This window comes from Athene cunicularia (assembly GCF_003259725.1).
Source record: "Athene cunicularia isolate RWA chromosome 12 unlocalized genomic scaffold, athCun1 chr12_part1, whole genome shotgun sequence".
In the NCBI taxonomy this organism is placed as follows: domain Eukaryota; kingdom Metazoa; phylum Chordata; class Aves; order Strigiformes; family Strigidae; genus Athene; species Athene cunicularia.
In genome coordinates, this window is record NW_020799116.1 from 22,734,185 (window position 1) to 22,750,437 (window position 16,253).

The 16,253-nt window shown below is 39.7% G+C and overlaps 1 protein-coding gene across 1 annotated transcript in view; it reads left to right on the plus strand.

Moving 5' to 3' along the window:
• FBLN2 (fibulin 2) overlaps positions 1 to 16,253 on the plus strand; it is a 94,028-nt gene that overhangs the window by 53,961 nt on the left and 23,814 nt on the right. The window contains exons 3-6 of the mRNA XM_026857719.1: positions 4,728 to 4,839; positions 8,972 to 9,101; positions 13,128 to 13,314; positions 14,732 to 14,938. Of these exons, the coding sequence (XP_026713520.1) occupies positions 4,728 to 4,839; positions 8,972 to 9,101; positions 13,128 to 13,314; positions 14,732 to 14,938 (636 nt within the window). The remainder of the gene's footprint in view (positions 1 to 4,727; positions 4,840 to 8,971; positions 9,102 to 13,127; positions 13,315 to 14,731; positions 14,939 to 16,253) is intronic.

The following is a 16,253-nucleotide window of genomic DNA, read 5'->3' on the forward strand; positions in this document are numbered from 1 at the left end:
AATTAATAAATAGCAAATTATCTGTTAACAGGTGTCCTGTTAAATGACTGTGTGAAGTATCAAAGATGCACACAGTACAACAAATATTCAGGATTATGGTTTTCTCAAATAAAATGGCTTTGTTTTCCATGAGCAAATGCAAATCTACTTCTAGATCTGCTAATATCATGAAAGCCCCAAATAAACAAAGTTCTGTTTGAATGTTTGAGTATTTCAAAGTCTGTTATACATATAGCTTAAAAGTCACTATCCAGCGAGGCAGTGATCTTCAGTCTTCCGCATGTATCTGGTTGTGTATATTTGTTCTACTAATGTATAATCAAAACATCATAAATTCATGCCAATGACTGTGAGTCCTATTATGAATTATTCAGATTTTCTAAGTCTTGATTGAGATAAAATGCAACAGTTTGTTCATTTTATTATAACTGCATTCTAGATTTAATTATTCATAAGATCATAACAAAAGGCAATATATTTTGTAAATATGACTGCTTAATAGCATAGCACTTCAGTACAGCAATCTGATACTGAATCTTTAGTGAGGAATGAGTAATTCATTTTTATTTGAATTATAAATCGTGCAGGTTACTGCAATATAGATTAGTAAATTCTGCTGTATCCTTGCGTTTTAAACCTAGCAATACTGTAGCAGCAAATGTGTTTTAGCACTTGGTAAAATGAATGGAATTTCCACCAAGGGACTGAATTAAAACTATGTTGAAAATATATTTTATAGCAATGTTTTATAATTATCTGGTACCAGGTGTATTTCCTGCCTAGTTTAACTGCATATATCATCCCTCTCATGTCATAGAGCAACTCTTACTCGTAATACAGCTTTCAAGACTCAAGTATGTTTTTATCGTTGTTAATATGCTGCATAAAATTGAAAGCATTACATCGACTGATGTCCAGCTGCAGTTTGCTATGGTGCTATGTGCCCTTGTGTGTGAGCATGAACGTGGCAATGTGGGAGGGCAGAAATGACTTCAGTCATCAAAACCCCTCTGAGCGGGGTTCCACCGGGTGAGGGTGCAGTGGCTTCAAGACTGTTTTGGGTTGTCTCTCCCCAAAGCCTTAAAGAAAACAAAGTAAAATTTACCAAAGTTTGAAGTGCACCCTCTTCTCCCCATCAGTCCTTTAGGTTTTTTTCCAGCATATAAATAAGGACTTAGGGTAGAGGTGCTCTGTGCCATGATCTTATCTGCAGTCCTTACTGTGCGTGGGATTTTTCTTCTGCATTCACTTGACATAACACCTCTCCCATTCTCTTTGGAGTCACATGACTGGAGTTTGTGGGCACAGAAAGGATGGGTTTTGTCCTGGAAGCCCAAATCTCCCTCTTGGTGTCAGCTGCCAACACTGTTGCTACTTTCTTTGAGTTGCTGTTGATTGATGCACTAACAGAAGATGCATCAGGGCTGGGGCAGAAGGGTGCTTGAGTGGCAGGTGGTGTGAGGTTTGATGCTCAGGGCCACAGGGTTGCTGCTGGTTTGGGCACACGTGGCTGCATCTGTGAGGAGCCATATCTTGTCACTTGCTGTGATCTCCTCCTCTCACCCATCCGTCTGAGTTAGTGATGAAGAAGGTATTTTTCCATAGACTATTTTCTCTTTTCAGGGAAAAATGTAATTAAAAAGTGGATTTTCAATAAGAAGTGTGGTTTGGAAATGCTTTAACATTCCCATCCACCCATGAGCGTGGGCTCTACGTTGGAAATGAAGTTCCCGCAGTACCACTGCGCAGCTGAGAGCAGAGCATGAGGCAGCAGCCCTCACAGAGCCCCATCACCTCTGCAGGTGGCTCAGGCTTGGCCCTGAGCTTACCTGCAGGAGGAGTGGTGGCAATCCTACCTATCCTTGGTACCATAATCGTATTGCAAGACTGTCCCCCAGACTGTGTGTCATCTGGCTACTGGAGTGGTCAACACTGCTCAGCCAAATTAAACTCAGATTTGGCAGAGCACTGCTATAGTGCGTGAAATGGACCCTATCAGGGATCAAAAAACACAGAAGGAAATGGCATTTGTTAATTTTTCTCCCATGAGCTCTCGGTCAGTGATGGGACATCTTTCTCCCCCTCATTTTCCCTCCTGTTGGATAGTTTCTTGAAGTTGTTTTCTCATAAGCAGGCATTTCATGCTGGCAAGCACTATATTTTGTGTGTGCTTAATTTTTCTAGTTGCTTTTTATAAAGCAAGCCATGCTGGTGATGAGAACTTTCCAGTTACCAAAATGTAATATTATCTGCTAAATTAACTGTAACAAGTATAAAGGAATAGTCTTCTGCTGAGGAGGTTTGTGTTATTTGTGTAAGTGCCAGTATTTTTTAACATTGAAGATAGCACTACATTTCACTTAAACTTCTTACCCTTGATATCTAATGACTACTTACTTAGCTTTACAAGACACTGTATAAAGTTCATATACCATTGTTTGAAACACAGAATAACTGCTGTAAATACATGACAGCAGAAATGTGCTGGTAATGTAGGCTGTCTTTGTTTCTTCTGAATTGTGCAGCGTGGATACCCAGATGTTTTGAATTGTAGCCATTTCTAAAAATGTCTCACAGCTAAGTGTTACAATTTTGCAAAGAACATTTATTTGCCTTGATACCATATACCGAATGCAGACAAAGAAAAGGACTCTGTTGACTTTTTCATCAAATCTGGCCTATTGGAGAAGCTGTCATCTAACACTGCCGTTAACATGCAGGAGGAGAGGCTTCTCAGTTCAGATGGGATGACTGCAGAGTCCCTCCTGTCAACCAAAATGTAATTCCCTGACAGATCAAAATTGTGCAAGGCCAGTCCAGCAGAAGCTGGCTTCCAAAGGCTTAGCTTTCTTGCCAAGTCTTGACGGGAGAGCTGCACCTTCAGCAGTGCCATTCTGCAGCAATGGCATTTTTCCAAAAATCCTCGTAGAGAAAGATGTTCTCCCCTCCCGCTGTAAGCAGAACTGTTTCAGGAGAGATTTGTCTAAAAACTGACTGAGGGTTCTTGAAAATACATTTTTCTGCAGTGTGGGTTGCTGGGTGTTGGTCAAGGAGTGCTCAGATGTGGAGCTACCCAAGGTCCATTGCACTCAGACATCTCAAACTCAGTTATGGGGTGGTTTTGTCCTGTTTCCTCTTGATGGTAACACCAAACTATGACAGAGCAGTATGGAAGTATGAATAAAACGCACAGAATGTTCCTTATAGCCATATAAATGGCTTTAAAAGGAATGGGAGCACTGCTGATGAGCCAGTGGAGAGAGCAGATGCTGCTCCAGCTCATCAGCACAGGGCCATTGGCTCTTTTGGAGAAAGCAAACCCTGTGGTCTGATACACCATCTTTAATATGTGCATTGGCATGTGTATCAATACTGTGAAATTAGTTCCCAAGCAGTTGTAGTGCACCCCATGTCTCTCTTAAGGCACTTAAGGCACCTCTTAATCATTTTCTTACCTGATACCTGTGTAACTGTTCCCAAAGCAGAGAGCTCCTGCTGTGGACCCATTAGCTGGTAAGGGGGAGACCACATGCTTTGTGCAGCGGAGACCATCCACTGCATGAGCAGTCGCAGGGAAAACCTTCCTGTAGCCCCAGCACAGCACGTGCCAGCTGCTGCCAGAGAGCAGGCTCCTTGCACTCCAGGCATCTGTTTAGCTGGCTTATATTAGTGCTTGTTTGGTGTTTGCGCCACAGCAGCATGGCACATGTCCTATCATGAAGTAAACTTTGTATAGACTGCAAAAAATACTGTTTCTGCCTAGTCTGGTGTGACCTGAGTCTGTTCTATGCAGAGGTATGTAGTATATTGCAAATCCACTAGTTTAAGTCCTTTTTCATTGTAACCTGAAAATTTACATCTTAAGTGGAAATCCACAAGGAAAAATGTAAAAACTAATGCAGCATTCTACATGTCCATCTTTTTTACTACATCTTGGTGCCAGTGTTTAACATGAGCTCATTAGCAGTCTCAGGTTATGTCTCTCAACCCCTTTTCATTATAGTTTTAAACCAGCTGAACCCTCAAATTCAGCCATAGGGCACTCTAGGTGTATGTACTCGGGTAATTCTGAGGAGTGAAATTTCTTAATCTGTTTTATGGAAACAATTTCTTAATGCTACATATGTCAAGCCTATTAAAACCACCCTTGCTAAATACCAAGAACTTTAAAGGACTGTGGCAAGGAATGCGTTTGGGTTTGTTGTTACTCATCAGTGAAACTTCGTATTTACAATGTGGTGTAAGGGTAGTTTACTGAGGCCTGTATGTACCATATACCAAGCGTGTGTACACTCTGTGTACTGTATTTCATTTTATGTGAACAGCCCAGCTAGTGGTAGTGAAGGCACTGTTACAACAGCATAATGTCTTATTAAATCAACTTGTGTTAAGTGGCCAAGGATGACTTTTCAGGGTTTTTTGGTCAGAGATGTCAAAGGTAGAGTTGTCTTCAAACCAGTTATGTCTTTTATTGTATTTAGAACTCTAATTTGCTTCTGCTGTTCCTCCATGAAAGACATTACCAGGTAATCAATTATGTCAAGATACGGCAGCCATCAGTTGCCTCTTTCTTTTTTGCATATAACCAAATAAAATGTGGAATGAAAAAAAGAAAAAAACTAAGAAAAAGCTGAACTATTTTTATTTTAAAGATCTTCTCAATTAAGAAAACAGAGCTAAAACCAATCCATTCCATATATAAAATTCTGGGTCTATGTTTTATACAGGTTCCACAAAGGAGTTGATTGAGAGCTGCTGTGGAGCTGGACAACAGTGGGCTATAGACAACGGGGAGTGCACAGAAATCCCTGTAAGTGGAATGGATGGTGATATATGCAGGTACGTAAGGCAAAACCAAGCATTTTAGATTAACAAAGAGCAGCCCTTTAGAAGAAACCAAATGATTGTACAATTTGTGAGATGTCCAGGAAACTGAGAACTGTTCCATTCATTGTATGAATTATTGGTAGGCTGGCATTATGTCATGGCAAATTAGAAAGAATGATTTTCCCCCTCCCTTTCCCCAAAGTCTAATCTAAACAAAAGCCTTTTAAGGTTTCTTTTCCTCTCTCATATGAGCAGAGCACAATTTTTTGTTTCCCAGTTTTACGCGCATCTGTGGAGTTGCAGATAAATAGAAGGGCAGAGTTTGTCTCCCATTTGGCAAATGCTAAATGCAATCATTATCCATATCATTAAATGATGTGTTTATTGTCCAGTATGAATGGCTGCTGGTTCTGATGTCTGTGTTCAGCCGGAGGAGGACCATTACGCTGTGATAATGCCGCTGGTATCAGTAGCATCTGGTCTGAGTGAGGGTGCCAGATTCAAACTGCACAGCAAGAAAAGAAGAATGGGTGCAGGGTAACATGGACAACATCTGACACTAGCTGCAATTCATCCCATCTCTCTCTTCTCCCTCCTAGTCTGAAAGAGGCCTTAGGGAGGGATGAAGGCAAAGTTATCTGAGATTCACATGGTGCATCAAAAGCCAGATGGATTTCTCTAATAGCCATCCCAACATTTTTGGCCTTAAAAAAGCTTGGCATAATCGATTTTATCAAAGTCAGTGTCACTGCACCTTTCTGAAGTTAGTGGGAGATTAAAATCCTCCCCACTGGGATCTGGCATGACATAACTGACACATACCAACTGTATATGAAGTAAAGACAGATTAAAAAATTCCAGCCTTGGCCTAAGTAGGTGCAAATCCAATACCTTAATGAATTGCACCTGCACATCTGAGGCTGGGTTTAGATGAAAAAGCCAGGTCCTAAATGTTTCAGTCCCTGTAAGTCTACTGGGATTTAAAAGAATAAGAGATCAGGAGTTCAGTTGGTTTACTTTCAGAATTTCAGTGGTGTCCATGTTTTAAAGATTTAAAAACCACCTGTAAATATTCTGTGTAAAGAAAACATTTCACATAAAAAGTATTCAAATCTGTGCCCTCAGAACCTTGAAAGCATAGACAAAAACTTACTGCTCCCACTGGGAGACATGCCAGCGTGCAGAGCTGGTCACTGGGCACATATCCAAACGTAAGTGTCCTGGTTTGTGTGCCAGAATGCTGGCAAGTAACGCAGGCTCCCAGGAGTCGGCCACTACCTCAATTCAGTGTCTAAAGATTTTTAAAAGTAAAATATATATCCTAATTGTAAAAATTAGTAACTGTTCTGCCATAGTTTTCTGTAAATACTTGGGCTTTACAAGTGACCATCACTGCACAGAAGGATTGATTTTTTCAGCTGAGGCAAATGAGTGAAGCCCCCCTGTGTCTAATGAGGCTACAGATTGTTTATATAGAGGTTGCAGATGGAGATGTCTGTTGTGTCCAAATGCCATTTTGGGGTTTCCAAGTGGCAAAAACTTAAAGGTCCTTGTTGATGTATCTTGATGTCTCTGGAACATTCACGTACCAACTTGGCCTATCTCAGTGTAGTGACCAACACCACTAACTGCAGAATGGGGACTACCTGAAAGAGATCATGAGTAGTAACTAGATGAATGAATTTCAAATAAAGCAAGTTACAGGAAATCCTTAGATTGATAGCCAGGTGTAAAATTACTCCCAGAGCTGTACAAGCACTGGATCTATCAGAAATAGGATGTTAGGCAAGATGAAATCTCATCTGACCCAGTATAGTACTTTTAATCTCATAATTGGTATGTCTTTTATTGTAACAGAACAATGTTTCTGGATGGCACTTATATCATCTGTACAAGTATGAATCCTGCTTTTTGCTGACATTGTGTACCACTTAGAGACTCACATCAGTTTAATATATTGATGTAATTTCACTAATCTTAACTCATTAACTCTTTCCTTAAAGCAGAAATGATCTGAATCTTCTTTGAACCAACAACTCATTTATTTGGTCTTTGAAGAGTAGGTTTGTGAAGAAACAAGAGAATGTGGTTAGCACTGCTCCCAATTCCTTTTCTGGTAATAGAGTAGCTTCTAGTTAAAGAAATACTAAAATAAAAAATGGCTAGTGATACTCCAGTGCTCCAGACAATTCTGTTTCTACTATGTATTTCAAACATGAAATGAATTTCTTGTGGCAAAATGTCACATTTTAGAAGAACATGAATCTACAGAGATTTCAGTGTTTCAATATGGTGAACACTTTGCACGTATAAAAATGCTTCTAGTAGCATTTTGTCATTTCTACAAACAATAATAAGTTTCATTTAGGTGTTTTTAATTTTTTTTTTTTTTAATGAAAGTTTGTACATCTTATGTAAGCAATAATAGTTGAGTTACTGGTACTTGAATATATTTGGGTAATAACCATTCATTGCTCAAAAAATGTTATTTCCCCAGTTGGCAATTAATACTGGATTAAAAAACTAATTTCCTTGAAAACAAGGCACATGGAGGTGGTAATCCCCTTCCTGTAATCAAACTCAAACCTCTGCTCTGGTTACACCTCTCTTATGCTATCCAGCATAACGTAAAGCTGCCACAGCAGGCCATTGGTATCAGGAAAGTGTCTAAGTGGCTGTCACTGAGTGGTTTCTGCTAGAATAAGACATTTTTTTTTTTTTTTTTTTTTTTTTTTTTTAATTGAAGCACTAAGATGACAGCTGCGAATTCTTCTCAGAAAAGGTTTTGTTTCCTAGAACAAATGTATTTTATTGCAGTAATAATGGTATCTGACTGGCAGAAGTTCTTTGCTTGCAAATAATTCTGTTGCAGGAGAATTGCTCTGCTATGAGGCACTGGCTATTAAAATGTGTCAACCTCCCATTCATCATTACCAGGGTGCCCCATAAGGCAGTGTGCCCTGTGGCAATGCATCAGCAAAAGATAGTTACAGATCAAGGTTATTCTTGGGAAAACAAAAACTTTGCTTAATTCCTTCCTGCCACCAAAGCTGTCCAGAACTGAAATTTACCCTTATTCATAACATAATTTCATCTGAATTTTAACATGTTTGTCTGTGTCACATGTGTCAAATCTACAGGTCATGTGCTCAACATAACCTGGTCAGGAGAATTCTTGTGGCCTGCAGCTCTCAGTCCTCACCCTTCCCCATCGTAGCGGCCCTTCCCTACCCCGGGACCAGACACACACCCCTCCTGAGGTGCTCTTAGTCTCCATACTGCGTTGGTTGAGAAGCAGGGCCATGGAGTAAAGCCCAAGGGACTGTGATTTTGTGTGCCCTCTTGTATATGCATGAAAGAAGCACGTACCTCTTGGAAGGGGTGGGGGGAAATCCACTATAGACTTTAAAATATTAGGGAAGACTATTTTATTATTTCAGTGAACATCTATTAAATTTCGTTTAGGAATTTACCACTTAGATTTTAAATCTGTTTCATTTTAACCTTCACTGAAGCTTCTTAAAATGTTTGATTCAAAGAGCCATATACAGGAAATACACATTCTCTAAGTATACAGTGATCAAGTTGCCCATAACCTTCTCTTTGATAACTGAAGTTAGAGGAAGGCTTAAATTCTGGGTTACAATCTGCAGGGCTATAAAGGAGAGTTTGTAGGGATTTTGTGATGTGACACTTTCCTTATGTTCTGTCCAGCATTTCAGTCCTCTAGCTGGTGAAGAAGTAAGTGTGTACAGGTGTGTTTCCCTTTCCCCACTTCCTAGGGAAGAAGGTTTCTGTCTGCTTTCTGCTTCTGAAGCCTTCTGAAGCCTTCTGAGAAGCAAAGCGTGGCAAAGATGGACTGTTACACAAATATAGATGAGCTGTAAGGCATATTGGTGACCAGACTTTGAGGGACAGTGACCTAAACACGAGACTACTTCAGCATTTATGAGTACATCTTTTTATTAGAAATAAAAGTAAAATATATATCCTGCAAATGTCAGTGGTATCTTCTGTATTATACTAGCAATGACACACATGTCTAAGAGAGACCAAATCTGTGGAATGTATTACGAATCCAATAGGTTTGGGTTTTTTTTCCAGTCCATGTCAATGAATAGTTGACCTCTGTGATCCTTTGCAGAATTGCTCAGAAGCAGTGTTGCGTCTCCACTGTAAAGGAGAACAGCTGCCTGGCTGGCATGATTGCTGCAAAGGAAGGAGATGTGTGTGGACCAGAAGAAAGTGATCCCTGTGGTGGATCATCTTATAAGGTAAGTTTCTCTGGTGCTTCTATAGGTTTTGTTCCGAATTCAAGGTGTCCTCATTTCCTGCATTTAGCAGTAACTTCTTCATATGTTATTATGGAGCACAGGAGTTGCTCCATAATAAAGTTGCAGGAATGTGACAGGGAAATTACACTATTTGCATTTAGGTTTCGATTGCCTGGTGATGCAGCCCCTTTTAAAACTTTACAGTAAAGTTGAATTGAATTATTTCCATCTCCATTTTTAAGATTTAACTTGCTGTATTACTTTTGCTTCCTCACTTTGGAAGTAGCTGAAAAGACCATTTTAGTTTTTATATCTATAATACGGAAGAATTTACAAAATGATAGGGCAAAACTTAATAGAAGATATAATGCAAAACCCATTACTGAACAGTTTGCTTGACTACAGTGTTGAAGTGCAGCCTCATTTCTGAGTTAAACAAAATGATGGACTAGAGGAACAAGCATTTTAGATGATGATGGAAGCTTTTGTTCATAAATAAAGGCAGACCATTAACGAATGGTTCAAATCACAAATCACGAGCCACAGCCTCAGCTTGTATAAATGAGATTTGCTTCATGAAAATCAGTGGAGCCAAACCAATTTAAACCAGTTTGAAGATTCAGCATCTTCCTTGATCGCTTGTCTTGTTTTTACCAGAAGGGTGCATTTCAGAAGTCATTTCACTCTGATAATAATTTACATAGCTGTATCTAAGCTTAAGTGCAGCTTCCGTTGTCTCAGCAGGAAACTGATTAGTTCTGTCTGTTCTTATACATTGGTGATTCTTGCAGATAATTGTTCATTGGAAAAGCAAAATACATGGATGTCTACCGCAGAGTTTAAAGTTTAATTAGCTATACCAATTTGTCATTTTCAGAACTATTATTTACTTGAGTCTGGAGTCTACCATTAGAATAAACAGAGAATTTGTGCACTTGGGAGAAGACATTAATATTTGTGAGGTGTGACAAAATTATTATTCTTAGGTTTTCACTGTGAGTCTTTTGCATGCCAGACAGAGCACAAGCTGTAGAGTAAGTGTTATCACACATGCTATCCTGAGAAAGAACTGGAGAGGAAAAACATCATTCCTGTCTGAACTGAAACAAGTTACAAAATACTCTCCTGGAATAGCTCCTCATGCCAGTTCCAGTGTAATGTTTTCCTTCAAGAGAAATCATCTAAAAAGATAAAATTGTTGAAGGAACAGCTTTGCCCTCCTCTTTAGCTCCTTTAGCTCTTTAGTCATTGCAGCTACTGCTTGAAAAAAAAACAATAAAATGAATAAATATTGAGACTTTAAGAAAGCTTTCTAATTTTATTATAGTTAAACATTCTTTCAGAGGTGGCCTCGCAGAAAATGCTGACAGCGTATAGCTGTGTTTCCCCTGATCCGCTCCACTATTAATGACTGCTCTGTCCAGACAAAGAAGTTTGTCTGGAATGTGGAAAGATAAGTTTGTTGCCCCAAAGACTTTGCACAACATTTACATTGTCCTGCCAAAAGCCAAGGGTTTTGCTTCCAGGTAACAAATGTGTGTAGGTCTTGTTCAGGCATTTTGGATGTGGGGTCCTTAGTTTTGCTTCAAGATGAATGCAGCAGTGCCATTTCTTTAGATCCAGGTATTCAGCTTGTGTTCAATAAAACTTAATCTTAGGCTGCTTTTAATAATTATTTACTACGAAAGCACATGCTTAGGGACTTTTTTCCTAGTGGATGAGGATGCCACCATCATAAATCAAAGTATGCTGGATTCAGCAAAGATATTTTTGATAGAAATAGATAGCTGTGAATCAAATGGTGGTTCTTAAGGTATGTTTCTCGATTGCAATGTAAAAATAGTCATATTTTTTTATTGTATCAGTTGTAGAATTCTGGTGAAATTCAAAACATAGCTAATAGAAGATAAAGATATTCAAGTTTTTGCATTTTATAAGGAACTTTTTGATGAACAAGTTCTTTTCACTAGAAAATGAGACACTTGTATTCATCTGGAAAATATGTGAACCAAAAGGTGTATGACTGATTTAATACTCTCTGTGATGCCTGCACATGGGATAAATTGTGAACCAAAACTATGACTGAAAAAAGCCATATTCTTTAAGGCAAATATTCCGGGTTTTTTACACTAATTCAGTAAAAATGTGTATTATTCTTAACTTCTTTTATTTTGCATACTGAGGCTGAAAAAATTATACCAAAACTAAAAATATTTACAGGAAGTAAAATTTTCATTTCATAGAATTCTGAATTTGGGGAGGATAAAACCAGGATTTTTCTCTTTTCTAGCATGACAAAAACCCATTATAGTTAATATAATTTTTTTTAATACTTCTTCTGAAAAGGTGATTTAGTCCATTTAGCATCAAAGATAATTCAGCATCTTGAGGACCTGTACTGTAAATTTTTCACAAACGTGTTCGGGCATGTAAAGGCAGCTCTGTATGGCTGTGCATATTTGCAAATGTGAATAATGTCTACTATTTTTGATGTTTGAGGATTTTTCAGATTAGAAAGCAGGGACATAAAACACGAGCTGTAGTCACAGGTACTGGACTGAGCATGCAAAGGATACATACTGCATGTGAAATGCTCAAGAAACCCAAAGCTACAGCATTTGAATCCTGAAAAAAAGTGACTCAGCAGACAAGTTTCTGCAGATTGATCTGTGGAGACCGACTCTGCTTTATTGCGAATGCCAGTCTAGGATTGCTAATCATGAAACGTGATTCTTTTCCCTTTCCATACTGTGTCCAACCCTTACAACACCGCTTCTCTTATTTGCTCTCCTCAGGTCAGAGATCTGTCCTGGGAAGCAGGACCTTAGTTCAGTTTTCTTCTGTTCTGTCCTTGGTCTTTCTGTTGACATAGCTAACTGGTGCCAGTTTGAATTATGACCTCTATTTTATGTGTCTGATGCCTTTTCCTAGACTGAATACTTGAATAGACTGAAATCGCTTCTCTTGATTCAGAGAAGGTCTTTTGGTGGAGCTGCAAACTATAAATGAGTACTGCTGGGCTGGATGTTTTGACTATCAAAGGAGTTGCAGAGGGAAGGAGACTCTGCATTTTATAACTATTCTGTCAGTGAAGGCACCTAAATATGTATATATGAGGGTTGTCAGGACACTTACATTTAAATCCAGACAGGCATCTTCACTTCACATATGGCTCCTGTATGCGTCTGTAGCAGACTTACAGCTCCTCAGCTTCCTTGCTTGATTAGGTATCCACTATGCATATGCAGTATGGACTTCTTGAGTGTGATATCATTTATCTGATGTATTTTTGTTGCCTGACTGTGATTTGTATGTGGCTGAGTAAAGCACAACACAGTTTTTGTCTGCCACCTCCAGCAGAGGAAACTGCAAGAGAGGCTACAAATCAGGGATGCCTCGTTGCGTCAACCTGTCAGTGAAGCTGCTGCGTAGATGCACTCAGAAATGAAAGGAGGGAAAATAGCTCATAAAATACACCCTGGCCTTTCTCTAGCCACTGGCTCAGCGGGATGCTGTCCAGGACGGTGCAGTAATTAAAGGTCAGTAGGTTTGCAGGGCAGTGGTGCATAGAGGAAAGTGTCTTTACTGACATACTGACAGAGCTCAGACGCTGCTGCTGATCTCATGTCCATGCAGGATATTTACAGTTCCTTTTACATGTTTCAAACAACTAACCATTTCTTGAGATCTAATGTGAAGAGGTATAGATCTGTATTATTTTGTTTATAATACACTATATACAAAGCCATGGCTGTGTGCAAGAGCCAGAAAGAGGTGATCTGCAGCACCGCTGCTCCCTTGCATGCGAGGTTGCTGAAATCATTGTCACAGCAAGGCCCATTTGTGCAGGATGACAAGAACAAGCACAAGTAAAGGTTTGATGTCTTCAACTGTCTAAACCCTAAGTGCTTTTCCAGATGCTCCACTATTAAAGAAAGTGCAGAGCAGTTCCAGGGGTGTGTGTGGGCTCATACCTGAAGCGGATTGTATTAAACCCTTGTTACTGATAGTCTCCTTCTTTTTCAGCAATGCTGTGATTGCTGCAGTCTGGGCCTGCGATTAAGGAGTGAGGGGAAAACCTGCGAGTCCAACATAAATCTGGGCTACCCCTGCAGTCACGTGATGCTGTCCTGCTGTGAAGGGGGAGATCACTTTATCCATCCAGAAATAAAACGGCATCCTGAACCGTTGCCAACAGTGACACCTGAGAAGGGTAAGTGTCCATTTATCATTCAAAGACATTACAAATAAGGTCTCTGCCTCACATGATCGTACAGAGAGGTGCTGGAAAGAGTAATGCTACAGAGGCACAGTTGCCTCACCTCTTAGACAGACTTCCTTGTTCTTAAAACAGTTTTGAAAAAGAAAAAAAAATATGTGGTTTTGATCCTTAAAACATGCCTTCTTTAATAGTTCAGGGGTTATTTTGTTTTTTTCCCCAAGTCACCTAGCACAGAGACCTACCGCTAGCCATTGGTAAGAAGCAAAGTTGAAGCTGGTCATTGTCTTTGAGCAGAAGCAATCCTGAAAGATTCTGCATAAAGCAAATGATGAAGTTTTTTCAATCAGAGTAGTGCTATAGATTGTTGTGATACCAGTGAAATATCCTGGGAATAGATTTCCCGTTGTACTGCTGAACACCACAGCAGCTCTCTCACAGCACACTCTGGAGAAGCCCTAGAGCACTGCAAGTTTCTTTTCACCCTTTCAACATATGAACATAGTGATGCTAAAGAGTCAAATCCCTGCAGCCAAAGAGGCATGACAAAGCAGCATGACAAATCTGGAGCTTGGACAGCTGTGCTTCCTCCCTCAGCCTGGGGACGCGCTCCTTCCAGTATCACACTGCAGCCACCTGTCATGCATGAGTTGCATGGTAACCTCTTGCATATGCTAGGGTTCAGTTTTTGTCCATTCTCTTCTCATGAGCTAAATGTGTCTTTTCTTTTGCCAACAAATGTAAGGGTTTATTTTGACCTAGCTGAGACCTCACTGAGCAAGGAGTTTTGCATATATGTGTTTAAGAAAAGCTGACCGAGAAGCTCGCTGAACAATTTATTTTAGTATCGCAGAAAGTCTTGTCAAACTTGGTAGGAAATGAAGAGGATAGTGCTTTTGCCAGTGTTTAAAAGCAGTAGGTAGGATAGCCATGTCACTATTAAGTGGATCCCAGAATGTTTGCGATGATAGCTCCAGAAGTAGCCAATAAATTAATAGTGGTATCAGAGTTTCCAAGACAGCTGGGAAATTTTTCTCATGAAATTAGAAATTCAGTGTGGTTCTTCAGTGGGGCAAATTTCAGATGGGACTTCAATGTGATACCTTAGTTCAAATACCACTAGCAATGGTGTGAGTAGTCAGTGTGAAAGGTGAGCTCCTGACCTCTCAAGGTCCCCCTGTTTCTCAGTGGCTTTTGTAAAATGTCTGTCCCTCCAGCCTTATGGAAGGAGGTGGTAGACCTCCAGCACAACGGTCTTATCTTCAGGATGGGTTCATTTGCTCTTCTTGGAGTAACTCTTCTGGGGGTAGATTTGACTGTATCTAGAGTTTGTGTGACCAAACAATTCGTACTGTACAGTCCTAATGCTAAAACACCTGTTAGAGAACCAACAAGTGTTGTTCTGTTCTAGTTTCAGAGACAGAAGATCACAACGAAGCTTTGTCCATCAGTAATGAAGCTGAACTGTCAAATAATCTGCCTGGAGATGACCTGGATGAATGTCTTATCTATGGTGGGGAACTCTGTCAGCATTTGTGTATAAACACCGTGGGGTCCTACAAGTGTTCGTGTTTTCCAGAATTCACCTTGCAAGATGATGGGACCAGCTGCTCTCCAGGTGAGAAAATGGGCAGGAACCACCATGAATGGTGGTATCTTTGTGCCACCTGCGTTGATCTACCAAGCTTTTCATTAGTTTCTCTGTAGTTTCTGTGAGGTTTTTTTATGGGTATTGATGCATTGGACAGGTTAATAAAGAAAAACAACCATTTAGGAAACTTTATTATGCCTTATTACTGTGTATTGGTGGCATGAGATCGGGGTGGTATTTAATATGTTCAAATCCAGACTGCTTTCAATTTTTAGAAGAGGATTTCTAAAGGTTATTAATGAAATACCTTTTCGTCTTAGAGTCATTTTGTATTTCACAGTTAGCATTGCTTTAGATAAACTTTACTCAGTTCAGACAGACAGCATTGCTTCCTGAACTTTGATATTTATCTAAAATCGTTAACATCTTTCAGCTGATACAAAATCTAAGTATATCTAGTGTGGTGGAAGTCTTGAAAAGAAAGCCTGTTGTGTTGTAATTGTTTTGATGTCTGGAGTTCTCCAATGGCAAGATTTCAAATCAGATAACTTGAAAAGTTGAAACCTTATATTAGTTACAAGTGTTTTCAGTTATTTAACAAGCAAAATAAGTGTTGCCATCCAGTGACAAAATTCCTTAGACTTCAAATACTTTCTGCCCAAGCCAAACAATGAGCATTCATTATGTCATTCTCCTCAACATGATGTTACAGCACTTACATCAATAATGTGTTTGACAGTGTTTCTGTGGCAGCTGTCTGCTCTGTTGTTTATATTAAAATTCTGGGGAAGAAACCTAATCCAAAAGAGGCAAAGAAAATGGTTCTTATTTTAGCACTACAAAATTTGGCTTGATGGTTCACCTGGAACGTATGTGTGTTTTTGTTTTGCTTTGCTTTGCTTCTTCATTGAAGTGCAGATTTGGGTTAATACATCTTGTATCTGGGTAGTCAGTATTCTTGGCAGATCTTCAAGACTGCAGTGCTTATGGCTGTGCCAAGAAGTGTAGAGGGATTTACAGAGCTCAGTTAAGGTAGAGGATTGCGAGGGTAGGGAACTACAAGTGAGACGTCTGGGACACATCGGAAGAGTGAGGAAGGGGTATTCTGGAGTCCTGGAGCACATAAAAGGCTGGATGAGGGAGATGGCAGGGCAGGATACCTCACTTGCTTGCCTAACTGTATATGCTCTACCTGGCAACATGGCACGTTGGCCTTTTATTTCTCATTTTTCCTCTGTGTATGTGTACATCTGTCATGTGGTCTGTGCATGGAGACCCACACCCAGCAGTTTTAAATCTCGTGCCGTTGGTAATTTTTACTCCCGTGATTCTGTCTGTTGCT